At 38.0% G+C, this 26,949-nt stretch overlaps 1 protein-coding gene across 4 annotated transcripts in view; it reads left to right on the plus strand.

Annotated features, from left to right (window-relative positions):
• Positions 1–26,949, plus strand: part of alpha-Spec (alpha spectrin) — a 459,851-nt gene that overhangs the window by 180,767 nt on the left and 252,135 nt on the right. For all 4 annotated transcript variants that reach the window (XM_067138066.2, XM_067138067.2, XM_067138068.2 and 1 more), the window contains exons 16-18: positions 5,732–5,937; positions 19,769–19,996; positions 20,088–20,222. In XM_067138066.2, the coding sequence (XP_066994167.1) occupies positions 5,732–5,937; positions 19,769–19,996; positions 20,088–20,222 (569 nt within the window). The remainder of the gene's footprint in view (positions 1–5,731; positions 5,938–19,768; positions 19,997–20,087; positions 20,223–26,949) is intronic.

Here is a 26,949-nt window from a genome sequence, read left to right on the forward strand (position 1 = left end):
CAGTTCAGAGGGTCTGGGTTTGATTCGAGGCCAGGTCAGGGATTTTAATCGCCTTTTAATTCTTCTGACCTGGGGACTGGGTGTTTGTGTTTGTCCCAACACTTTCCTCTTCGTATTTAGACAACACACTACACTACAAACCACCACAGAAACACGCGATAATGATTACATCTCTCCATATAAGGTTGGCATCAGCAAGGGCATCCGGCCATAAAACAAAGCCAAATCCACATGAGTGACACAGTTCGCACCTGCGACCCCACAGGTGTGGAAAAAGCTGTAGATAAAGAAGAGTGATTCTGATTTTACAGGTAGTGATGATAGCAGAATGTTTTCCAAAACACAAATGCTGACTCAGGAAGGTACTTGTACAGTTCTTTACATCAGGTGCTATAACTCATGGCTAAATAAGAATACAAAAAACAAAATGATATCATGTTATACAGAATTAAATGCTCTTATTTTCAGAATGACTGAACAGAAATATCACTAAAGAACAGCTTCCTTTTTTAGTATTTGAAAACCAATTTTTATTTTTTGTAATATATTTCCTAAATTTCAATTTGTTTTTGTAGTCAAATATGCCATGAACAATGTTTGGATATTTTTTCCCCTAAAACTATATTGAATAGTGTACTATTGTGATTTTTTTCAGTTTTGTATCTGGGGATTTCTTTATACGGAATATTTTACATTTTAACATGCATAATCATGATAAACGGTCTGAGTGTTTTGGGCGTGACTGATGAAAATAGCCTGAGAGCAAAAGCGTTATAAAGGAGAAGTCTGTGGAAGGAAAAAGCAAATATTTTGAAAGATTCAGAAAAATTCTTTAATAATGTGATATTGAGGAAATGTCAGTGTCTGAGTACTTACATCCTCGCCATTCTCACATCAGCATGGTCAGCTTGTTTGGTGCCTTGATTTGAACTGCGGACAGCTGAAGTGTTTGGAATAGTGAATGTGTAGGGGGAGGAATGGAGAGGTTGAGGGTAGTGTGAGAGAGTAGCAGGAGATTTTGGTTGCACGTACTTGTGGCAGTGTTCACGATAAAAATTATCTCTTCAAGTAAGGTGGTAATATTTTAGGATATTTATTACCATTGGGGTCATTCCTTTGGACTATATTGATAAGTTTTCAAAGATGTTTAATAGAATACCTCTATTAGCTGTTCAAAGAATCGATAATAAATCTTCATTGATTGACAAAAATGAATTAGTAATGTTTTTTGATACCGGGTAAGGAAGTTACGTCCAGTTTGACCTTTATAACTGGCCTGACATTGGGTACACTTCAATTTATTCACTCCAGATTTTATTTACTATGGGGATTGTAAAACAAAGTAAAATTATTGAGTGTTTTAAAGTTATGTTAATGTTTTATTTTTTGAATATGTTCATAATTTGATCGATGTTTTCATTAAAAGTGAAATTGGCATACATGTAAGATGTGTGTTATGGAATTCATATGCTTTTATAATAGTCTTTTTTTAGTAGACTCTATACTTTTGAATTCAAGATGCATATGTAGTATGTGACTATATATAATGTGATACATTTTTATCAGAGTACATAGACAGGACCAGATACCAATAATATCTGTGTGGTTTTTTTTTTTCAAAGTTTAAATATAATATCCATGTTCTCCTTTTGTTTTTGTTTTTTGTGTTTTTTAATTTTGATGGCTGAAGATGTCTTCCACTGAGGATGAAACATGCACCATGATTCAATGTTGCCCTGAAAGGAATAAATTTAATTTGTATTAGAAAGGTAGAATTCTCCTAAAAGTATAGGCCAAGTCCAAGAATCACGTGTTTAACTTCACATACCTTTAAGTTTTTTCTAAATTCTGCAAATTGTGGTAACTTTTATTGGTAATGTTAAGATATTGTTTACAAGGAGAACAAATGTACATTTTGCAAAAGAAAACCAAATGTGTAAATAGCGTAATGTCTATGTAATATAGTTAAAGGAGATCGTCGCGTGTTTACTTGACAGCCTTGCAGGATTACACGCGCGAATCTGTGCTATGGCGATATGGAATGGGGGGCTAATAAATCTTAAATTCCACATCAAATACAATTACTGAATAATAAAATGTTTTTTTAATATCACAATAAGTAATAATAAAGAAGGGGCATGATGGCGCAGCGGTCAAGCTGCATGCAACCATCAAGACAGACTGGGCTAGAGTCCCAATGCATGTGTGATTTTCGAGGTGAAAGTCACATCTGATGGTTCATATTTTGCGTAAAAAATTAGGTACCATGGCTAATGGTAGTGAGGTTAATGGTTAAGTAAAACTACAAGCTTCCTTCCTCCCAATAATATTAATAATAATTGTAATATTGATACTGACATGTGGCCTGCTTAATAAAGTAAAGTGTTTTTATGAATTGTCACACATTTAACACTAATAACAGTGAATTTGAAATGAACTAAAATAAAAATAATTAAGCATTCAACGCTTATGTAGGCTACAGTTTGAATGAAAGCTTTATCAGAAAAAAATATAAAATGAAAAACAATTTTTGTTCATTCTGCTTCTGGTATGGACCCGTCAAAATACCATTTCCCACGAGTAAAATGAGGCACCGGTAATTTTCTTTCGATTTCACTTTGATTTAAAAAGCACTAATCTTTCGTCAGTGGTTCATTGCATTTGCGAAAATTGGTTACAAAATAAATATCACCATCACTTTCAGTTATGGTACAAACATAATACTTGGAATGTTTCTTGCATGTTTCTGTTTTAATATTTGTCCAGAACTGTCCTTTACGATGATAAAATCTCTTGCTCAAGGAGATGGCCAACTGATATCATCCCGATTGAGAAATTCAAAAAGTTCTTGATTTGGAAGTGAAGATTTCCTGTGCTTGCCGGAGATGGATGAACTTGCACAAAATTTTTCACTTGGCGCCGAAACAACTTCCCGTTTCTTCTGTGGACTCACTGATAAGACCTGCTCCAAATGCTTTACAGCTTTCCCCAGTGTTTGTTTGCATTTATAAGCATTCGTTGGCGTACTCAGCTCTGTAATCGATGTTGTTCGTTGTGTTGTTGGACTTGTAGTACAGGAAGTAACTTGATAATCCCTGAAGTTTCTTCTGAGCTTTGTTTCTTCACAGATTCTCGTACCTGTTGGCGGCGTACACATAACTGGGCAGGTGTCATCGTCCTTCTCTTTGCAGTCCTTTTTCCTCTCTCTTAAAATCCTCATCATTCTTTTTCTTCTCGCAGTACTGTTTACAACGTTTCTTGTAAGCAGTGTGATGCAAAATTGAATATTGTGGTCAGTGTGTTGCATCACATAATGCATACCTGTACACGAGGCTCAGTGTGACGGGGAACATGCTCGTGAGAATGTCGTAAACACACGACTTATTTTACTATCAGCTTCGTATGAATCCATTTGAAATTTTAAATGAATGATATAGCCGCTTGAAAGTGTGTACAGTATTGGCTTTCCAAATTTTAATCTAATTGAGCCACACACTTTTCGTCTACAGAAACTTTTATACGGTACCTTTTACGTCGCGTGTTTACATGGGCGGCAGCAGTAAATTTGTTGCCGTAATACACTTTATATTAACTGTTAATAACCTAAATAAGTATTTTAATATGAAGAGATGGAGCATTAGAATTAACATTTACCATAATTATTTTTATACCTTTTCATCATAATAAACTTCTTAAAACCATTGAGAAATATCAAATGAATTTGGACTGTACATAAAGGTTCAATCCACACAATTAAAAACTGAAAGACATCACTAAATGAATACATATCATAAAATACTTCATGTTTTATCTATCATAAAAACAAATTGAGATTTATTTTCAACTTTTGTTAAGGTCAACAGTACAGGCTAAAAGTGAATTTCATTTCTTGGAACTTCTAAGATATTGTGATGAATGATGCTCAACACATCATTTTGTAGTAAGCTTTGCTACATTTTTAAAATGACACAGCTTTGCAAATCTTCCTAAAGTTAAAGGAGTCAGTTTCTCTGTTCATCTGTGTACATAATATTACATGTATATGGTTTCCAGTCAGTAAATACAATCCTTGGAAGATGTTTTCCATTGCAATGATTCCAGCAGCACAGGCTTGTAAGAATTCCCTTTTAACAGTCTTATACTCTGCAAGAAAGCAAGTATACTAAAGGCTTGGTCAGCAGTGAAGAGTTTCCTTCCTTGCCAAGCTGGTTACTTGAATGTAAGATTAAGCACGTGATTAATTGAAAGAGAGTAATGCTATATAAAAGAACAGAAATCAACACTGGATGAAAGTGGAAAGAGCATATATTGAAGGAAATTGCATTTCACCAAAGATAAATTTCTACTTAATATGGTTTCCTTCCTTTATGTAGTAGTAGTAGTAGTGTGCTGAACCCTTGTCCCGTTTCCCTACGGGGTCGGGTATGAGGTGAGATGAATTTGTCGTGGCGGTTTTTTATGACCGGATGCCCTTCCTGACGTCAACCTCATCAGAGGAGTTAATGAGAGATGAAATGAATGACGTGATATATGATAGTAGGGAGAGGGTGAAACCCGATGCCGGCACATAGCCTACTCCTGTCGAATAGCACCAAGGGGTCTGCTCAAGTCTTAACGTCCCCATCCGACGGACGAATCACCATCAACAGCGTCATATGCCCTCACTCCATATGAGCACTGCGGAGAGGTTTGGAATTTAATCCAGGCTTTTGGCACGCAATCTAGTGATTAGAAATTGTATACCACCACCTCCCCTACCCTGCCGGCCAACATTCTGATGGTGAAAATTTTTTCGACCAACGGGACTCGAACCGGCTAACCTCGGTGTTAGACCGTTTTTAGACTTCAGCGCCTTAACGATCATGGCCACCAGGCGGGCTGGTTTCCTTCCTTTATAACTTATAAAAATTGTTCATCTTGTTTGCAAACCTAATGTTATCTTCTCTTTCATCCACATCCATTAAGAACTCTTAATGATTCATTAGACTGACATGTTAATTGTTTAAGCAGTGGTATGTAATTTTCATCAAGCCTACGGTAAATCATATATTGCTACATAAGAACCCACCTCCTAGATTCTCAGTGACAATGAATGGTTTCTTGGAAAGGCGTGGTTTGAAACAAATATCTGTATTTTAAATTTTCATTTTTGTTATAAATGTATTGTTAATCAGAATTAAACATGTAAATGACTTTTTTAAATCCAGAGGATTGAAATTGATAATGCCAGTATAAATAAAGAATGTATATTTGAAATAAATTTAAAATGGGAAGTACAGGAATCATGGGATGCCCTGAGAATTGTTTTCCATTTTCACTTCCAGGCAGTGCTGTGACTGTTCCATTTCATAAGCCACAGCAGATTCTTCTACCTCCTTACCCAACTTCGTTCACCATCAGTCATTTCATCTTCATTAGCTCAACTGAGGTTGGCATCAGGAAGGGCATCTGGCCATAAGAACACGCCATATAAATTCATCTCCCCTCACCTCCAACTCCTAATCAAGAAATGGGACTAAAGGGTAGACAAACTATAGCTGACTATAGGAACCGTGGGACTTCAGTTGAGTGTGTAATTGAAGAGAGTGTGTAAATAAAAAATATAAAAAATAAGCATTACTTATCAGTTGAGTGAAACACAAATTGTAAAATATTTGCAATTTCTGCATGATTGTGGTAGAGACTAATAAATTAGTTTTGGCAAATACTTTATCAAATTGTTTATATGTAGGTCGAGACCTGATTGGTGTGCAGAATCTAATCAAGAAACATCAAGCTGTATTGGCAGAAATCAATAACCATGAAAATCGTATCGGTTCTGTTTGCCAGTCAGGACAACAAATGATTGAAGATGGCCACTTTGCAACTGATGAGATCAAGCAGAGGGTTGGAACTCTGAATGATCATTGGACTCAACTCAAAGAAAAAGCTTTACAGGTATAGTGATTTTTGTCATGTAAGAAAACAAAATTACATTTGTGATCTGATGTTCATTCCATGTAGGTATTCCTGCAGTTCACATGTTGGTAATTAGAAGACGTCAAATTATTGAATTGTACCCTTACTAGCATAAGATTTTTGTTCATTAAAATATTTATGACCTTATCTCTATAAATTGCTTTCACATGGTTTACATACGGCTGTATTTCTCGCAGTGATGGGTTGAAAATTTGTAGTGTATAAGTATTTTGAGGTACATCATCATTGATTTACTGTTCCAGTTTTCAAGGTTCTGTCGATGTGCCTCGTCCACTCTCCTCTATTCAAAAATGTTCTGTTCTTTATGACATCATCCAGTATCCTTCCCATAGTTGCAATGTCACTTTCGACCTTATACATCCAGCAGGTCTTCCAATCAGGTGTTTTCCCTCTTCCTCTTTTGCTGACTAATACTGTTCTAGACTCCATCCTCACCATGTGCCCAAACCACCATAATCTGGATGTGCAGACTGTCTAGAAGAATGGTGTAACCCCAGTTTTCTGCCACAACTCCTCCTTTCTTAACTTGTCTGTGCTATTCTTCTAGGTAATGGATGGACCTCAGGAACTCCTCAGATTCCTGTAGTCTTGACAAGTCTCTTTCCATGGGGGGTGTATATTTCAATACCATAGGTACTACCTGCGACTGTCTGGCCGAGGGTTGGGTGGCCGATACCAAACCCAACAAACTAGGGAAAGACCAACTGCTACGGGTGGAGGAGTTTCCCCTAGAAGGTTTGATGTGACCCTTGTGTAAGAAATGACACATAAATTCATCAGCTGCTGCCTTGCAGTGAGGTAGGGGACTGCCAAAGGCTAAGGGAGAATACCCCTGACAGAAAATCCCCAGCAGTGTTAGGCTTAGCAAGTCAACTGAAGGGTTATATCGATTGCTTTCAACTACAAAACGAGCCTCGGATCGCAAAACAAATACCGGATAGACACATCTTCTCAAACATCTGCAACGTATGATGACCGTAAGGCTGATGTTCAAGTACGATGTTTTGAGAAGAAGCCCAAAAGAAAAGAGTCCAAAACACAGAATTGGAACATTAAATATCCTGACCCTGACTGGCAGAAGCGAGGAGCTGATAGATATGATGGAAAGGAGGAACCTCTGTTGGCCTAAGTGAGGCAAAGTGGAAGGAAAGAGGAACAAGAAAGCTAAGAAAAGGATACAAACTACACTGGAATGGAAACAAAACAGAAGCCAAAAATTGTGTATGTTTTATATTAAGAGAGGACATTGATGTCATCAGTGAGGTAATATATGTTAATGAAAGAATTATTAAGTTGAACATCTCTCTTAACAAGAGTGTGCTGACAGTAGTCCAGGTGTATGCCCCACAGACTGGCTGTAACGAAAAGGAAAAAGAACAATTCCGAACTGATTTAGAAGAAGCTGTAGAAAGAGAGGAAAATATCATAGTAATGGGAGATCTAAATGCTCAAGTTGGATCAGACAGGCTTCGATATGAAAATGTACTAGGTCCACATGGTTATGGAGACAGGAACCCAGAAGGAGAAAGTCTTCTAGATCTATGTGTAAGGAATGGCTTGAGAATAAACAGCAGTTGGTTTCAGAAGCAGCTAAGTCATAAACTAACAAGATACAGTTGGAATGGAGATAGTAAAACTCTGATAGATTATTTTATATCAGACAATGAAGCAGGAAAGACCATATGTGATGTCAGAGTTATACCAAGTGAAAACCTGGACAGTGACCACAGACTTCTCCTCGCAACAATAAAGTACATTCAAATTTACAGACCTCAGAAATACAGAAAACCAAAAATCAAGACATGGGAGCTAAAGAATTGAGAGAAACAAGCTGAATACACAGAAAAAGTGACCAATAAATTACCATCAGATGCATTACAAGAAGGCAACATCGACTGGACTAGATTCAAAGAAAGCATTGTCGGAGCTGCAGTAGAAGTTTGTGTTAAAACTAATAGCAAAATGAAGGCAAAAGAAACTCCTTGGTGGAACGATCGAGTGAAGATTGCTGTGAAAGCGAAAAATGAAACCAGGAAAGCCAGAGACAAAGAAATGCAAAAAGGAAGTCAAAGGAATGAATCTAGAGTAAACGAACTGCAGCAGAAATACAGAGATCAGAAGCTACGAGTAAAGAAAATTGTGGCCGAAGAAAAACAGAAAGCTTGGACTGATTTCACAGATAAACTAGAGCAAGACAGCAAAACTAATTCTAAACTACTTTACCGAACAATACGAAATATAAGAGGAGACAATGAATACATAACAGCAATAGAGGAACCAGATGGTAACATAGTTAGGGAAGAGACAGAAATAAGGAAGATCATGAAATCCTATTTTGATAATTTATACAACTGTACTGGGAAAGACTCCAGTGATGTACCATGCAGGTCAGTTTAAGCTGCAATGATGAGCCTGACCAAGAGAGCCCGCCAACATGGAAGGAAGTAGAGACTGCCCTTAATAGTATGCCCAAAGAAAGATCAACAGGATTTGATGAAGTCAGTGCAGATATGATCAAAGCAACTGGTGCAATAGGAATACAGTGGCTTCATAGAGTAATTAATGCAATATGGAAGGATAGGAAAGTCCCAGATGATTGGAAAAAGGGAATAATAATACCTCTCTTCAAAAAAGGAAGCCGGAAGAAATGTAGCAATTATAGAGGGATCACTTTATTGTCTCATGATTTAAAAATATTTGAGAAAATACTTGAAAAAAGGCTAAGGAAAATAATAGAACCACAACTACAGGAAGAACAATATGGATTCAGAGAACACCGATCAACTACCGATCTCATATTTGCACTTAGAATACTGTTAGAAAAGCATTGGGAGAAGGGCAAAGACTTAACACTAGTGTTTTTGGATCTCGAAAAAGCATTTGATAGTGTTCCAAGGAAGACTATATGGGAATGCTTAAGAAAGAAAAATGTATCCAAAGGTCTTTTCCAGAAAGTTAAAATGCTTTACGAAGACTGCTGCAGTTGCGTACAGATAGGAAACGGTAATTCTGATTGGTTCCAAACCACTAAAGGAGTGCAACAAGGCAGTACCCTTTCACCCTTACTTTTTATCACTGTCATGGATGAAGTCATGAAAGAAATTAAGCAGAAGAACAATATGGACATCAATGCATTTGCATTTGCAGATGATGTGGTAATCTGGGGAAATACAGAGAAGGAAGTCCAAGAGGCTGAACACCTGGAATGAACATTTGAAAGCACGCGGATTAACAATAAATAAATCAAAAACTGTTACTATGTCTGTCAACAGGCAGAAGAAGAAAGGAAAAATAATGCTGGAAGGTACTTAGCTAGAAACAGTGGACCAATATAAATATCTTGGGTGCATCATTTCAAGTGATAACAGAATACAGCATGAGATTAACAACCGCATTCAAAAATCAGCTCAGTTTTACCATCAAGTTCGGAACCTCCTCTGGAACGAACAAGTTTCCTTAAGATCAAAGCAGATTCTATTCCAATCATACTTCACCCCCATACTAACATATGGCCTAGAAACCTGCACAACAACGCAACAAGTGATAGCAAACTACAAGCCGCAGAAATGAAGTTCCTACGTACTATGGTACAGAAGACAAAAAGGGACAGGGTAAGGAATGAAAGAATAAGGGAGGAAGCTGGTGTGTACCAATCCCTGAATGAAAAAGTGACAAGAGCCCGTTTGAAATGGTTTGGCCATGTCAAACGATTGGACGATGGAAGGAAAGCAAAACAATGGCTACACACTGTCGTGGCCGGAAAACGACCGGTAGGAAGACCTAGGAAGAGATGGCTGGACCAAGTGAAAGAGGACATAGGAACGAGGAGTCAGCTGGGATGTCGTCTTGAGAGAAGTGGTACATGGACAGACAGAAGTGGAGAGTGCTCATAAACCACACCCGGGCAACTGGAGTGGAAAACTGATGATGATGATGATGATGATGATGAGGTGCGAAGTAGCTGTTGAGCATAGCTCAAACCGTACAATTATTTATAATAATAATCATAATAATAGTAGTAATAATAGCTAATTTTGCTTTCTTTGGATTGTTAATTTTTCTAGGAAGGGTCCTTAGTTTTTGGTACAAAAGGGCACTCTTTTGCACCCTTTTAGTGATCTCTTTTTTGGCTATCTGGGAACTATACTGCCCAGGTACTGCCTCACTCTCCAACTGGTGGTCTGTTAGATTGATACTTTCTGGTCGGCAGTCTCTATTTACTGCCTTCTCCTCTGTCTTCATTTTGTTGATCTTGATGTTGAACTTGTGAAACTTGGCCTTCCACATGTTGAGTGTTGTGTGCACTTCACCTTCTGTTTCTTCCAAATTGATATGTCATCAGCAAAGGCAGCTGCGTTCAGGTCACACGACTATTACTTCACAGTAATGCTCCTTCTATTGCCCACAACTGTAATAGACTGGTGGGGATTGTGCACTTCCCTGCTGAACTCCGCTCTTGGTCGTAAACCATGATGAGTGCTCTTTCCAACTCTCACTCAGCTGGTACAGTCCTTGTACAACATCTGGAGTTTCCTTACAATTCGTTTAGGCACCTTCTTCTTTCAAAAGCTCTGCCATATTGCCTTTTGCAACACTGTCATTTGCCTTTTCAATATCCGGGAATACCTTGATCAAGTGCTGTCTTTTCCCAATACCTTGCCATCAGCATTCTGGCACTGTCGATAAGATGTAAGGATAGGGCTTATAGTATACCTATGTCAGACTTGGATCCAAAGAATGAATTGGATACTATTTATTTCATAGCAAAAACAAACTGGTTCAACAGGCAGTTTGTTAACAAAATTGTTAGCAAACTCGAGAAGAAATAGTTTTTGACGTTAACTAAGAATGCTAAAAAGAAAGAAGACAGTTACTCACTTTTTACCTAGTCATAGCAAAATCTATGAAATTACGAATGTTGTTAAAAAGCTTAATATGAGAGTTTCCTTCAAGACAACAAACAATAATGCTTATCTTTTTTATAATCAACAAACATCAACAAGGTCAATAATAAATTACAGAAATCCAGAGTTTATAAATTAAAGTGCCAGCAATGTCCCACACGTTACATAGATCAGACAGGGCACAATTTTTCCATCACATATAAGTAATATATTAATGCAGCGAAATAAGTCAGATTCTCGGCAATGGGCGCTCATGTGGTGGATACCAATCATACATTCACAGATATAAAGCAAGACCATCGAATTCTCCAACTAACTAGGAAAGGAAATCTATTAAATATATTGAATATTTTTTGAAAATAGTTTTATAGATATTCATCAAAAATGTAACCCGGCACTTAATCGGAATGAAGTCTCGAGGGAAATTAATATACAGTAGAGTCTTGCTCATCCGACCTTCGCTTATCCGACATTCCGTGTTATCCGACACTGTTAGACTTAATTTAACTTTTGGTGGAGATTAAATTCAGGCACACCCGCTGTGGAGGGTGCGACCATGGGACAAGCACTGGCCTGAACGCTGGCGGTAGGACTGGGTTTTTCTCAAGGACAGGTGCAGTGAGTCTTCAGTCATTGTAGTATTGGTTGGGTGCAGATGTTATAGTTTTCATATCCTCTGTGAGTATGGCGAGTAAATGGAAGAAAGTGACTGTTTCTATGGAACACAAATTGAGTGCATTAAAGAGACTGGACAAAGGGGAAATTCTTCAAAATGTGGCTTCAGATTATGGTGCTGGACGTGTTACAGTGGGAGACTGGAAAAAACAGAGGGAAGAAATTGAAAAGTTGTGCTCTACCAGAGCAGAGAAAAACAATGAAAAAATGTCAGTACGAAAAAGTAAGTGAAGCACTATTTCTTTGGTATCTCAACACTGGGAAAAGGGCCTGCCAATATCTGGCACCATTCTGCAGGAAAAGGCTGTGTATTTCCAGAAGGAGTTTAATGAAGGGGACCCTAATTTTCCTGCCAGTGCTGGGTGGCGTGATCAGTGGCAAAAACGGTACGGTATTAGGTAGCTTAGTATCTGTGGAGAAAGTTTCTTTTCGTAAGACATCTGGAATGTTTTCGTTTAATACTGCATGTACTGTACAATTGAATTGGAATTTCAATAAGTAGAGCACCGTAAAACATGTCATTATTTTAGCCTTCCTGTTTGTTTCAGTTCATTTTCAAAGTTATTCTGTATTATCCGACATTTTCGGTGATCCGACGTACTCCAGGTCCCGTTTACGTCGGATAATCGAGACTCTACTGTACTTCTCAAAGAGATAATTGTTAAATTCTTTACTACTCCCACTACAAACTCTCCATAACCTTCCCCCCAAGTCAGTTATCAACGACCTTCTAGTAGTGCGCTTGGTTAGCTTCAATACTCGATGCATGGGACGGGCGAGAAGGTGAGTGACCAGATGGACACACACTTTATACTAAACATTGCACTTAATCATTTTTATTTTTTTTATAGGCCCATATTGTTAACGTCAGCTACAATCAACTTACTCTATTCAACAAAAGTCTGCCTTTGTGTGACTCATTGCATAAAGTGGATTTAAATGTGGCATTAATCTTCCACAGTATATGTATACAGTCAATAACGTGTGCAATATTTTTACAATGACGGGTTATGTACATGATTAATTAATTTTATAAAGCCACTTGTGTTGTATTGTTAGAATTGGATTATGGCAACGTTTAGTAAATTCAGAGGCTTGCAGACAACGTTGAAAGGCATACGGTCTATAATGATTATGTATGTTGTTGTTTGTCATCAGTCCATAGAATGGTCTGATGCAGCACTCCATGCCACCCTCTCCTGTGCTAACCTTTTCATTTCTACGTAACTATTGCATCCTACATCTGCTCTAATCTGCTTGTCATATTCATACCTTGGTCTACCCCTACCGTTCTTACTGCCTACACTTCCTTCAAAAACCAACTGAACAAGTCCTGGGTGTCTTAAGATGTGTCCTATCATTCTATCTCTCCTTGTCAAATTTAGCCAATTTGATCTCCTCTCACCAATTCGATTAGGTATCTCTTCAATCATGATTCGATCTATCCATCTCACCCTCAGCATTCTCCTGTAACACCACAATTCAAAAGCTTCCAATTCTTTTTTTTTTCTGAGCTAGTTATCGTCCATGTTTCACTTCCATACAATGCCACACTCCAGACGAAAGTCTTCAGAAACATCTTTCTAATTCCTCTATCAGTGTTTGAAGTGAGCAAATTTCTTTCCATAAGAAATCCCTTTCTTGCTTGTGCTAGTCTGAATTTTGTCCTTACTTCTGCCATCATTAGTTATTTTACTACCCAAGTAACAAAATTCATCTACTTCCTTTATGACTTAATTTCCTAATCTACTGTAATATATCCTGCATCACCTGCTTTCACTCCATTACTTTCGTATTGGACTTATTTTCATCTTGTATCCTTACCCAAGGCTTCGTCCATTCCATTCAGCAGCTTCTCGAGATCTTCTGCAATCTCAGATAAAATAACATTATCATTGGCAAATCTCAAGGTTTTAATTTCCTCTCCTTGGATTGTGATTCCCTTTCCAAATTCTTCTTTGATTTCCTTTACAGTCTGTTCTGTATAAACATTGAAAAGGAGGGGGATAAACTGCAGCCTTGCCTCACTCCTTTCTGGATTGCTGCTTCGTTTTCAAAGCCCTCTATTCATGTCAATGCAGACTGATTTTTGTACAGTTTGTAGATAATACTTCGTTCTCGCTATCTGATCCCAATCACCTTCAGAATCTTAAATAGCTTGGCCCAATCAACATTATCAAATGCCTTTTCTAGATCTATGAATGCCATGTTCGTGGGCTTGTCCTTAATTCGATACTCTAAGATCAGACGTAAAGTCAAAATTGCTTCACGCGTTCCTACATTTCTTCTGAAGCCAAATTGATCTTCTCCCAACTCAGCTTCAACTGGTCTTTCCATTCTTCTGTAAATAATACATGTTAAAATTTTGCAGGCATGAGATACTAAACCAATGGTGCAGTAGTTTTTATCTATCATAGTCTTATCTATTGTCATCCTTCCTTTTCAAAATCATCCCTGGAGCATTGATATTATTGAATACTCTACTAGCATTATTCAACAGTTACCTGGCATATTTTTATTCCCTTTCTTTTTTATATCGGACAAATGATCCCACATTCCCACTCTTTAGGTATTTTATCACTATTGAAGATCTTGTTGAATCGTTTTGTAATTCCTTCTCTCATCTGTCTGCATTTACGTATTTCTTTACACAAAACATTATTTATACCATTCCATCCTCCCGCCGATCCACTCTTCAGTTTGCCTAACACATCCTGTACTTCCTCTATGGAGATATCTTTAAATTCATATATACGAACTTCCATATTTCTCAAAGAACCCCTTATCCCATCCCCCAACTTCCAGTTGTCCTTGCCTCCTAATAAACCGCCGAAGTATATCCAGATTTTCTCGACCCTTTTCCTTCGTTTATTAATTTTGTTTAATCTTTCCCGTACTCTCTTCGCTTGATTTAACCTACATTCTCTATTAATGAACTCCGTTTGTTCCATAGTCCATAGCTTCCTCCTCTTGACGATTTTCTTTTTTATTCCGACCTTAATCTACAGGAAGTTTCTCTTTCTTCATTACCTCCACTTATTCTCTATTTTTTCAGAGCCTTCATAGCTGAGCACCTTAATACTTAGCATTCTTTATTGTACCATCCATCCCCTCCCCTCTTCCTTCTTTCCTGCCCTTGCTCTATCTGAGCAGCTCTCCTTATCGGATATTCAATTAGGTCTAAGGCTCTATCGATATTGTTTTCTTCCAAGGCTACTTCCCATTGGCATCTGATTAACTCTATCTCATTCTTCATGAGGTTTATCTAGTTCTCTTCATGAATTCTTAGCCCAATTATATTTAGGGTAGCTGTTACCCCTCTCTACCATCCTCTTTTTGGCCCCCTCCTTTCCTTCACCTCCACTTCTTTCTAACCACACCCCTACAGGCGCATGGTGTGTTTCGACCCAATCTTCAATCTCTTAACATTAAGATTTTCCCTAGCATATCTTCCGAACACATCACTAAGTCAATCACACGTCTCCCCTGTGCTGTAATATGTCAATTTACCTTCTCGATCCCCCTCCGTGTCTCACAAAAATCCAGTAGCCTTCCACCATACCTGTTTTTTTTTCTCCTCTTTACTTCTTCTATCTACCCTGAGTTCTGTCTCACCATCTTTACTGAACATTGGGCTTTGTTCCCCTATTCTAGCATTCCAATCACCAAGTTGTAAAATTCCGTCCTCTTCATACTTCTCCCTAACAACACTGGTTTCTAGAAATAACGCCTCAAAAAACTTCTCATTAGCATAAGGAGATCCCTTGGGGTGACAGTAAACAAACGCCATATATACCTTTCTCTCTCTTCTCATCTCCCTCCCTATGTTCAATCTTAACCAAACTACTTCATCCAACTCATTCTCAATTTCCTCTACTAATTCACTAATCTCTTCTCTAATTAACACAACTATTCCTCCTGGCATTCGCCCCTTATTACTCTGCTTGTATATTGACTTAACATTTAACAGTAAATCCGCACCAAGTTATCTCCTTCCCTGGTGGTATCCAAGTCTCCAATAGTGCAACAATATTGAAAATTTCGACCATCTTTATCATCTCCTTATTACTTATTTTACTTAGTAATCCTTCAATATTTACAAATCCTACTTGCAGATCTAGTTATAACCTGCCTTCTCTTCCTTCCCAATTACCTTCCTGATTTTTACTTCTCGTCACCATCGCACTCTCCCCTTCTATCTCCATCCCTTCATATTTAGACATTTCTGACATTCTTTCCTGTCTTTCTCCTCTGTACCTTTGTTTTTCTTGCAACACAGATCTTTTAGGCTCCTGCATCCCCCCTTCACCATAATGCGTTTCCCATTCTCATCCCTCAACCCACTTCCTCCTTTGTTATACCCATATCCTCTGGACTCTGCATTGGGTTTTCCTTGGGCATCACACACCACCTCGACCTCCTGATCCCTTGGGCATAGCCCCACACTACCTTGCTCACTTGTCTCTTTGTTGATTTCAGTTCTTACCTCGGCCTCTCCTAACATTCCTTCACCAGCCCTACTGACTTCGTTTTTCATGACTATCCACTCTTCCGGTATTGTTTCCTTCAGCCTTTTCATTTAGTCCTTGTGCAACATGTTCCTTGAAACAATCTATCACACCCTTTTCTTTAAACTTGTCTAGATCCCATCACCTTGCATTCTTTCCTTTCTTCAATTTCTTCAACTTCAGATGGTATTTCATGACCAACAAATTGTGGTCAGAGTCCATGTCTCCTCCTGGAAAAGTTTAGCAATCCAACACCTGGTTTTTGAATCTCTGCCTAATCATAATGAAGTCTATTTGATACCTTCCAGTGTCTCCAGGTCTTGTCCACGTATACAGCCGCCGTTTGTGGTGTTTGAACCAAGTATTGGCAAGAACTAAATTTTGATCAGTGCAGAATTCAACCAGCCAACTTCCTATTTTGTTCCTTTGTCCCGATCCAAATTTTCCTACTGTATTGCCTTCTCTTCCGTGGCCTACCACTGCATTCCAGTCTCCCATCACAATTAGATTCTCGTCACCTTCTACATATTGTATTAATTGTTCTATCTCTTCATATATTCTTTTGATTTCTTCCTCATCCGCTGAACTGGTAGGCATATAGACCTGCACTATTGTGGTGGGCATTGGCTTGGTGTCTATCTTGATGACAATAATTCTTTCATTATGCTGGTCGTATGGTTCATGGTGTGGGTTACTGTAGTCACGTCCTAGTTCGTGAAACATGGGCAACGGCTGAGTGGCCTAGTAAGTGGTCCTGAGAGTCGGGATACCAGTTGCTATGGAATGGGAGTGGGCATCTCAGACATATTCTGAGTCATGTTGTGCTCAAGCGGCTAGGACTATACGATCCACCGGTGGTCCATAACCCGTTAGAGAAGAGATCCTCACTTGGACTATGTGTAAGTAGGGCAGCATCCTGCTTCATGAATTTACCAAGCTCGGAACATTTTAAACAAGCCTCGGACCTATGGGAGTAACGGAGTCCCACTCCCATTTGACAGTCGAGGGACTCCTTGGAAAAACTTGACGAATGAAATGGAATTCGCTGGGGAGCTTTCAATATTAATGGGGCTTGTGGATGAAAGAAAGTAGAACTGGCTGAGTCAGCAAAGAGGATGCATCTGGATGTGCTAGGAGTAAGTGATATACGGGTAAGGGGAGACAACAAGGAAGAGAGAGATTATAAAGTGTACTTGACGATGTTAGAAAGGGAAGGGCACCAGATCCATAATAGACTATATCTTAACCGATATGAATTCAGGAAATCTGTTAGGAATGTAAGAGATTTCCGGTGATTTTTCGATGATACAGACCACTGTCTGATCTGTAGTGAACTAAGTATCTCTAGGCCTAGGGTAGAGAAAGTGAAATCTGTCTGCAATCGAATAAGGGTAGAAAATCTCCAGGACGAGGAAATTAGACAGAAGTACATGGATGTGATTAGTGAGAAGTTTCGAACAGTAGACAGTAAGCAAGTTCAGGATATAGAAAGGGAATGGGTGGCATACAGGGATGCTGTAGTAGAAACAGCAAGGGAATGCCTAGGAACAACTGTAAGACGGGAAAAGGCAAACATCTTGGTGGAATGAAGTGAGAGCAGCTTGTAAACGTAAAAAGAAGGCTTATCAGAAATGGCTCCAAACAAGGGCCGAGGCAGCCAGGGATTTGTATGTAGATGAAAGAAACAGAGTGAAACAAATAGTTATTGAATCCAAAAAGAAGTCGTGAGAAGATTTTGGTAATAACCTGGCAGACCTTTCTGGACATTAATAAAAATCTTAGAAATTGAGGGGAAAACATAATGAACAGTGTTTTGAGAAATTCAGATGAACTCATAATAGATCCCAGGGAATCACTGGAGAGGTGGATGGAATATTTTTAACATCTTCTCAACGTTAAAGGAAATCTTCCTGGTAGTGTTGCAAAGAGCCAAGCTCATGGGGAGGAGGAAAGTGATATTGGAGAAATTATGCTTGAGGAAGTGGAAGGGATGGTAGATAAAATCCATTGTCATAAAAGCAGCAGGAATAGATGAAATTAGACCCAAAATGAAGTAGAGTAGAAAGTGGATGAAGCTGTACGCATAAACCGGCTTCGGTGGTGGGGTCATGTGAGGCGAACGGAGGAGGATAGGTTACCTAGGAGAATAATGGACTCTGTTATGGAGGGTAAGAGAAGTAGAGGGAGACCAAGACGATCATGGTTAGACTCAGTTTCTAATGATTTAAAGATAAGAGGTATAGAACTAAACGTCACAGCACTAGTTGCAAATAGGGGATTGTGGCGACGTTTAGTAAATTCACGGAGGCTTACAGACTGAACGCTGAAAGGCATAATAGTCTTCAGTGATGATGCAATGTATGTGTTTATGTATGTATGTATGTATGTATGTATGTATGTATGCATGCATGCTGGTCATAGTAGCTTACCTGCTACCCTATTTTCTTATTCATTATTAAACCAACTCCTGCATTTCCCCTGTTCGATTTTGTGTTGATAATTCGGTACTCGCCTCACCAAAAATCCTGTTCTTCCTGCCAACGTAATTCACTTATACCAACTACATCCAACTTCAGTCTATCCATCTCCTTTTTCAGATTCTCTAACCTACCACAACGATTCAAACTTCTGACTTTCCACCCTCCGACTTGCAGAATATCATTACCCATCTTCCTGATGATTGCCCCCTCTTATGTAGTTCCCACCCGGAGATCTGAATGGGGCTGCTACCCCCCTTTCGATGAACCATTCGTTAGTCTGGTCTCTCAACAGATACCCATCCGATATGGTTGCACCTGCGGCCTCCCCACCGCGGCGAGGTCACATGGTTCGCAGGGGAGGTGTATGTATGTTGTATTACATCTGTGCAATCCACAGATGTAGTGATATTTTAACATGTGCAACATTTGGACTTTGTGATTCACTTCATGTTCATGTTTTTTTTTTTTTTACTCAAGACTTGGCAAGACGCCAATACGTTGTGCTATAAGATCCATAGACTTTTTATCTAATAGTTTTATCGTGTTCTTACCATATTTTTAAGTGATTTTGTTTGTGGCACAAGATGTCTTGAAAGCGGGACAAAACATGTATCACTAATATATTTTAATGTAGTCTTATCAATAAAGACGATTAAGGTAGTGTAAAGGTGGAACATTTGTTGTAGGAATTTTTCACAAATTAATACTCGGCATTGAATCGCTGGCTGTACGGTCTACTCGATTACAAAAGCGGAATGTCCCGGCCAGGTAACTGAATATTCACATACATATTTGATTAATTATTAATACATATAAATCCGTTCCCTGGTAATTGCATAAGAATCCAGGCTCTACTCCTCAGCAATAGCCTATCTTGGGTCACGTTATATGAGATGCTATATGGATATGAAAGCCTTATTCTTCTTTTCATAAAGATGAATCATGGTAAGACCTTCATACCTTCAAATTTTTTTATTTTTTTTTTCACGTTTCATAACTGTGTTTGACTGTTACATGAATATCACAAGTTTTTCTTCCCAATCCTAGTCATAATTATGATTGTTACAAATATACTTGTTGACTGACTTCACCTACTTTTATTATGTCCCAAGCCCCTTACAGGAAGTAACATCTACAATGATGAATTAAGAAGGTGAGAAAATACTAATTTGTTTGTTCTTCCATGCTGACGGTTGTTGAGTTTTGGTCTTTTTCTCTGCAGAGAAAGCAAGACTTGGAAGATTCACTGCAGGCGCATCAGTACTTTGCTGATGCTAATGAAGCTGAATCCTGGATGAAGGAGAAAGAACCTATTGTGTGCAATTCTGACTTTGGCAAGGATGAAGATTCCAGTGAAGCTTTACTGAAAAAGCATGAAGCTCTTGTTTCTGACTTGGAGGCTTTTGGAAACACAATATCTGTTCTCAGGGAACAAGCTCAATCTTGTCGGGTTAGTACTACCAGACTTGTATTTCTGCTGGTACTAGTATGACAAAATATGTTTAGATCTACAGACTGATTAAAGTGTATTCTATTTCTAGCAACAAGAGACACCAGTGGTTGATGTTTCTGGCAAGGAGTGTGTAATGGCTTTATATGACTATACAGAGAAGTCCCCACGTGAGGTATCTATGAAGAAGGGTGATGTGCTCACTCTTTTGAATTCTAACAATAAGGTAAAGTTTTATATATGCTATATTAAGTAACTTTTAAAGTCCCTACTTATGTTATGACTAGGGCCCAGATGTTTTAAAAATGCATATGCAATTTCATATTTTGACATATTTTGAGGGTTAGTGCATATCCTAGACATAACAGCATATTACGGTACATAATGTCTGAATTTAAGGACAATTACAAGAACTACAAAAATAAATCTGTTTTGAACATCCCTAGCTAGTTGCCTATTTTATGTGCATCCCTCACTAGTTGGTATTTTAGACTCTGTGTAACAGCACTTTACTTTCACAACTGACAATGGCAACAGATAGCTTAAATGTGGGTAGGCAGGCTGGGCTTCCCTGAATTCCTTTCTCTGCCACAGCAGATAATAATCTCAGGGGATTGGGCACTTGGTCAGGACAGAAGCATCTTCAGTTCACTAATTATGTTCCATTTTAATGTCCTGCATCTCATTTTTAAAAGTGTTAGTTTCTAAAAATGCCTAAGGAAAAGAGCAGCAGAAGAGATTTACTAAATCAGTGGGTGTCGGGTAATAGGGACTATTCAACAGATGGTGTCATCGTGTACCTACTGTCAAGTTTGCTCAAAGGAAGTGAAATGTGAAAAGAAATTTCAACTTGAACAGTATTCAAAAACAACTGCACATACAGTATTAAAGCAACGGAGAACAGCACGCCACAACAACTACTTCTAACGCAGATAAAGCCCAAGTCCTGTATTCTTAATATATTTTCAAATGATCTTTGTAGGGCTTTCGTATGCAGCAACATTCCATGGAATAAATTAAACAATCCAGTTCTGCAATCATTTCTCGAGATATATTGTGTAAATAAAAAAATACCAGATGAATTAACTCTTAGGAAAAATTACCTACCTCCGCTATATGAATCTACCCTGGAATTGATCCGTTCTGATATCAGAAGGAACTGTGTCTGGATATTGGTGGATGAGACAACGGATTCATGTGGCCATTACATAGCAAATTTCGTAGTTGTTACATCCAGACGAACCCGGTAAGCTGCGTCTTCTTGCTTGTAAAGTACTAGAGAAAACCAACCATAGCACAATAGCAAGATTTGTAAATGGTTTTCTGCGACTATTGTGGCCATATGAAATTGAGAATAATTATTGTAAAGTGCTTGTACTGCTCACAGATGCAGCTTCGTATATGTTGAAAGCAGCAAAAGCCCTCCAAGTATTTTATCCAAAACTCATACACGTAACCTGTTTGTCGCACGGATTACACCGCATTGCAGAAGAAATATACGCGCACAGTTTCTAGCTGTTAGCAATTTAATTGGATGTGGGAAGAAACTGTTTCTGAAAGCACCAGCACGTGTCCAGTTCTACAAAGATTGTCTACCTGAAGTTCTTTTGCCACCTGAACCTGTCCTGACTAGGTGGGGGACATGGTTATCTGCAGTATCAATTTAACAGAAAAATTTTAATGAGGTGGAAGAAGTGGTTACAAAACTTGAAGATGAACATATTGTGTGTGTCCGTGATGCAAAAGTTGTGTTTGCAACCGCTACTATTTATCAAGATGTGAATTTCATTCGTGCACATTTTTCTAAACTTCCTAAAGCCATTGAGAGCTTAGAATCTTCTAGTACTCCCCTCCACGAATCACTTGATCTTGTTGAGAAAGCTGCATCTTCATTGAATTCCGCTCCAGGCGATATTGGAGACGAGATTAAATGCAAGTTAGAAAAGGTGTTGAATTCGAACCCAGGACTGAAGAAGATTAAGTTCGTCAATACTTGAGTGGAACTAGGGTATCCTTGCCAGATTTATGCTCCAAAACGTTTGTGCCCCTGTATAAGTACTGTCCAATCACGTCAGTTGATGTAGTGCGATCATTCTCAGCCTATAAACTCATTTTGACGGACAATGGACATAGTTTGTCTCCAGAAAACATTGGAAGACTACTAGTTACCTATTGTGATGCTTCTGTTTGCAATAAATGATACCAGTAAATAGGTAAGTGAAAAAAATTGCAGGTTTTTAAGAGCATATTTCCTTATTTTCCGTGCATATGTTCTAACTATTTAGTGCATATTTGCATGCACATTTTCAGGTTTGTTAGTGCATATAAATCCGGGCCCTAGTTATGACAAAACAGAAATGCAAAGGATCCTATGAGAACATGCTAGTGATGTTTGATTTCTAAATTGTCCACATTTATCCTGGGTGTCTCCTGCCCACAGGTGGTGTGAAATTGTGTAGTCCCACATATTGACAAGTATGGGATAGTTCGTTAGTTGTTTGATTTCTAATGCTTAAATAACACCTCACTACCAATGGACATTGGTTGCATTTCGTCTCAAAATTTTTTTTTAACAGTTTTGTCTTTGGCTTCTGGCAATGCAGGATACAATTTTTACAATACGATGTCTGTCAGGACAGTTATTGGTTATAAGGGACATTAAAGAAGTAAATATATTAACCTTCTTAGTGCCAGCTCCCTTACTGCCATGTTTGCTAAGATTGCCTGAGAGAAAATGACAATTATGGAGCACCGAAGAAAAAAGCCTATCCTATCCTATCCTATATTTCATTGTAGTTTACATTTTCTTGTAGCTAAGTGATCCCTCCCTTCATTCATCATATTAACATCACGAAAATAATTCATAGTGCCCAGTGAAAGAAAAATGATTCATGCAATTTTTGAAAACAATTAAAATTAAAATTTGGATCTCTGTACATCCCAGTATTTTGATTGTACTCTCCTAAATTTGGTATTCGTGTGCACACTGATGCATTGGTTACTAGTTTGTAAATACAGTGGAAGTCTGTTATAGCGAGAATTCATAACGGCAGAAAATTTACTCGCTATAACGGATTCTAGTTATATCAGATTTTTTTATAAAAGTCGGGAAACCCCCCCCTCCATATACATTAAAATCGGTATGAAACGGCAATCAATTTGTTCAAAACTTGCTTTTCCACACTACGGCTTACTTGTTTGTTATTTTTCGAATTCCAATATTATGTGAAAGTGTGTGTTTAATTTCATTCTGAAAAAATATAGTACCGTATTTCTCAGAATCCAAGATGAACCCCACTTTTTCCTTCAAAAATTTTAAATCAGGCTCAAAAAGTACTTTGTAAAATCATATGAATGCCTTTGTTGTACAGTAGGCCTACGCATATTTAGACACCAAACATTAACTTTCGTCATGCCATTTTTTTTTTTCGGCTGCACAATTATTCTTTTTCCCGCGGTTTTAAGGACTATTAACTTAAAATTGGCATCATAATACAGAACAGAACCCGTTGAAAATTTGGCAGCAATAACTATTCCATGCGTCTCTACAATACGAATATCCATCACGAAAATATTGCTGCTGTCTATAAAACTTAATTTTACTAAGCGTCAAGTACAATAAACACGTTATAACTCTGCTACTGAGTAGCCATAGCCTTTCTAAGAATTCAAAGGCTCGCATGTTTTGATGCCATTCTGCAGATTTGAGAAACGTTTTTGTAGAAGCTAATAGAACACCATACTCACTTCACTATTTCCTGAGATGCAGTGACGTTACACACAGGCACTGTACAACCGGTTGTCACGGCTAGTATGTAGGCTATAGAAAAGAGGCGGTCGTTTATTGTCAACGAGTTTTGTGTGCGTGTGAAGAGAAGCAGCGTGATTTACCATGGTAGTTGCCAGTGGTATCCATTAACTTGCTGTTAGGCTGCGAATGCAAGACAACCCTTGAGTTTTCACATGAGATTCTGAGAAAGAAAAGACTTGAATTTGGAGAAATACGGTATCACTCCAGAGGTTTTTGTGTCAAACACTTCAGTTTTCTTCTTCAAACGGCATTACCTAACGTAACCATATATGTATCATGGAAACATATTTGAAACGCATGTAGAGAAATAACCTACTCGCGAAAAATTTACATGTAAATAGCCTTTTCGAAATTTAACTAGACGCGAGAAAATATGATATATACTCTGAAATCAATTATGTACCCTGCCATATCTTGAGGTGTATCACATTCTTACTTAATTTCCATATGTAACATTCAAATCAAGATATCGTTTACTTCAGTCATTATTTTTAACGAGTTAACAACTGCTATCGGCCACGTTATTTACGCATTTATTACGAAAATGTGTTATCCTCTTTCATTTCAAATTTTCTTTAGAAAACAGCAGTCGACGGGTATTACTAATCAATTCCAATATCACCTTTTAATGTCGGTGAGAGAGCTCGCAAATACACAGAGTGAGAAAACTATACCGTACCAAAGATGATCGATCGCATTTTGTTGCAAACGTTGCCGTTTTCTTATTCAAACGGCGTCTTCTATCCAAACTTAACTGTACTATACGTATGATGAAAACACACTTCAAGCGCCGGTAGAGAAATGATAACCTTCTCGCTATAAATTTTCATAATAGCCTTTCCGTAATTTAACCAGACGCAAGAAAATATAAACTAACCTCTGAAATCAATTAAGCACTCTGCCATATCTCGAGGTGTATCCCATTCTTAATTGCAGTATTTAGCCTCAAAATTATGTGGTCATTTAGTCAGCCTTAATTTTTAACAAGTTAACAACCGTTATCGGGCACGTTATTTACGCATTTATTATGAAAATATGTTCTTTCATTTTGAATTTTCTTTACGGAACAGCAGTCGACGGGTATTACTAATCTACTCCGACATCTCCTTCGAATGTCGACGAGAGAACTCGCTAGTGCACATAGCGAGGAAACTATGCCGAAGGTAATTGATCGCATGCAATATCATCGCCGGGGTGCATAAATATCGGTAACGGAAAAAATCGTGCGCACTTAATCGCTCGTAATAACGGATGCGTCAGTGATAGGGCTCTCGCTGTAACCGAAGGACAATACACAGTTTAATATAGGAATTTTGAAGGGACAGAAAACAATGGTCGCTATAGCGGAGTTCTCGTTATATGCCGTACTTGCTATATCGGACTTCTACTGTATCACTGTTTTAAGAATAATAGTTCATCTAAAAACAAATATTTTTCCAGATCACTACTCTATATACACTATATCTACATATTTACACTTCACGAACTTTCACCTCTCAACACTTATGCAGTCGTACACACAAACCATGAAGACCTTTATTGCACTTAGCACATGCAATATTGGACCTTTTTATTGGTCCACCATCCTTATTACTACATACTACATAGCATTTTATATTTCTACTGGGTAATTTTTCTAACAAGGCCCCTCCTGCGGAACATTTTTTTTTTTTTGCTGCAGGGAGTTGATTTCTGTGACTTTTCCATTCTATTTCTAAATCCTCAATAATGCTAGAAATAAACTGTAGTCTGGTCATTTTCTTATTGGAGGTATTTTCTTAATAGATTATATGGGAATTTAGCACCATCCTGGCAATGATGAAAAACACTACCTTCTTCCAAAATTTCAATGTGCGCCTCTCATCCAGGTAGGTGTAAAACATATCTGAAGCATTTACTTCCCCCTTTTTCGTATTGTATTTGTGAATTATATCTGGTTTTGTAATTTCCTTCTGTTTATTGTTTTTAATTTTGTTCTTTTACTTTTAGCTACAGCGTTAGTGGTCAGGAGCAAAATTGGATATTTTTGAGACTTTTTTCACGGTACCCTGCAATTAGAAGTTTAGGGAAGAAGTGTCAAAAGCTTCTGCAATAAAAACTGGCCTTAGACAAGGTGACTGATTACCTCCACTGCTTTTCAGTATGGCTTTCGATTAGATCATGCAACTTTGGGAAAAGGAAAACTCACCTAAAATCAAAATTGGAGTAAAACCCACATAAGAACAAACTGCCTTGGATTTGCAGATGATTTCTCTCTCTTAGCCCTTTTTTGGAAAAAGTTTGTGCCCAGATCACCAGTCATATTAATATGATAATTAATATACTTTCGTATTAATCCATATTGAAGAGCAATATAGATTAAAACAAAAGCTAAAGGTTTCCACCTATTCAATCCTTATTGTTGTAACCTTATAAAAAGTTACATATATTTGTTGAAACTTGTTTCGGTCTTACCCGAGACCATCAGTCAACATCAAAGTAAAGGCAAGACAAAAATAAATAAATATATAATATGTGAAACAAGCATGAAATTCAAGACAAGTAAAGATTTTAAAAACACTCATCACAATCACATTTCCTGTGCAAGCTCTCAGCTTTCCTCCAATTGGAAGACTGCACATCACAAAGACAAGGTGAAATACACAAATATATGTAATTTTTTTAAGGCTGCAACAAACAGTATTGAATAGGTGGAAACCTTTAGCTTTTGTTTTACACTACATTAGATCACCAGTCTCGGGGGAAAAAAAAAAAATATATATATATATATATAATTAGAAATAACCCCCTGTGGGTGGGGGACAGAGATGACTACACCCACGGTATTCCCTGCCTGTCGTAAGAGGCAACTAAAAGGGGCGGCCAAGGGATGACTAAATTATAACCATGAGAATAATTGTGATAAGTACCATTACGTGCTGAACACCATGGGTCCATGTATAACATATCTCCAAGGTATTCACTAGCGATAGTTGTTGGACAACATGGGACCTTCACATGAATAAAATCACAAGAGAAGCAAATGTACTTACCAAAACAGTCCCAAGGTGGAAGCGTGAATGAATTAAAACAATCTGGGCTCTGAGGTCAGGTGGATTGGTAAAAATATAAATCGAATATACTGAGTTGGTACTTCCAGAAT

The sequence above is a fragment of the Anabrus simplex genome, chromosome 1, assembly GCF_040414725.1.
Source record: "Anabrus simplex isolate iqAnaSimp1 chromosome 1, ASM4041472v1, whole genome shotgun sequence".
Classification (NCBI taxonomy): domain Eukaryota; kingdom Metazoa; phylum Arthropoda; class Insecta; order Orthoptera; family Tettigoniidae; genus Anabrus; species Anabrus simplex.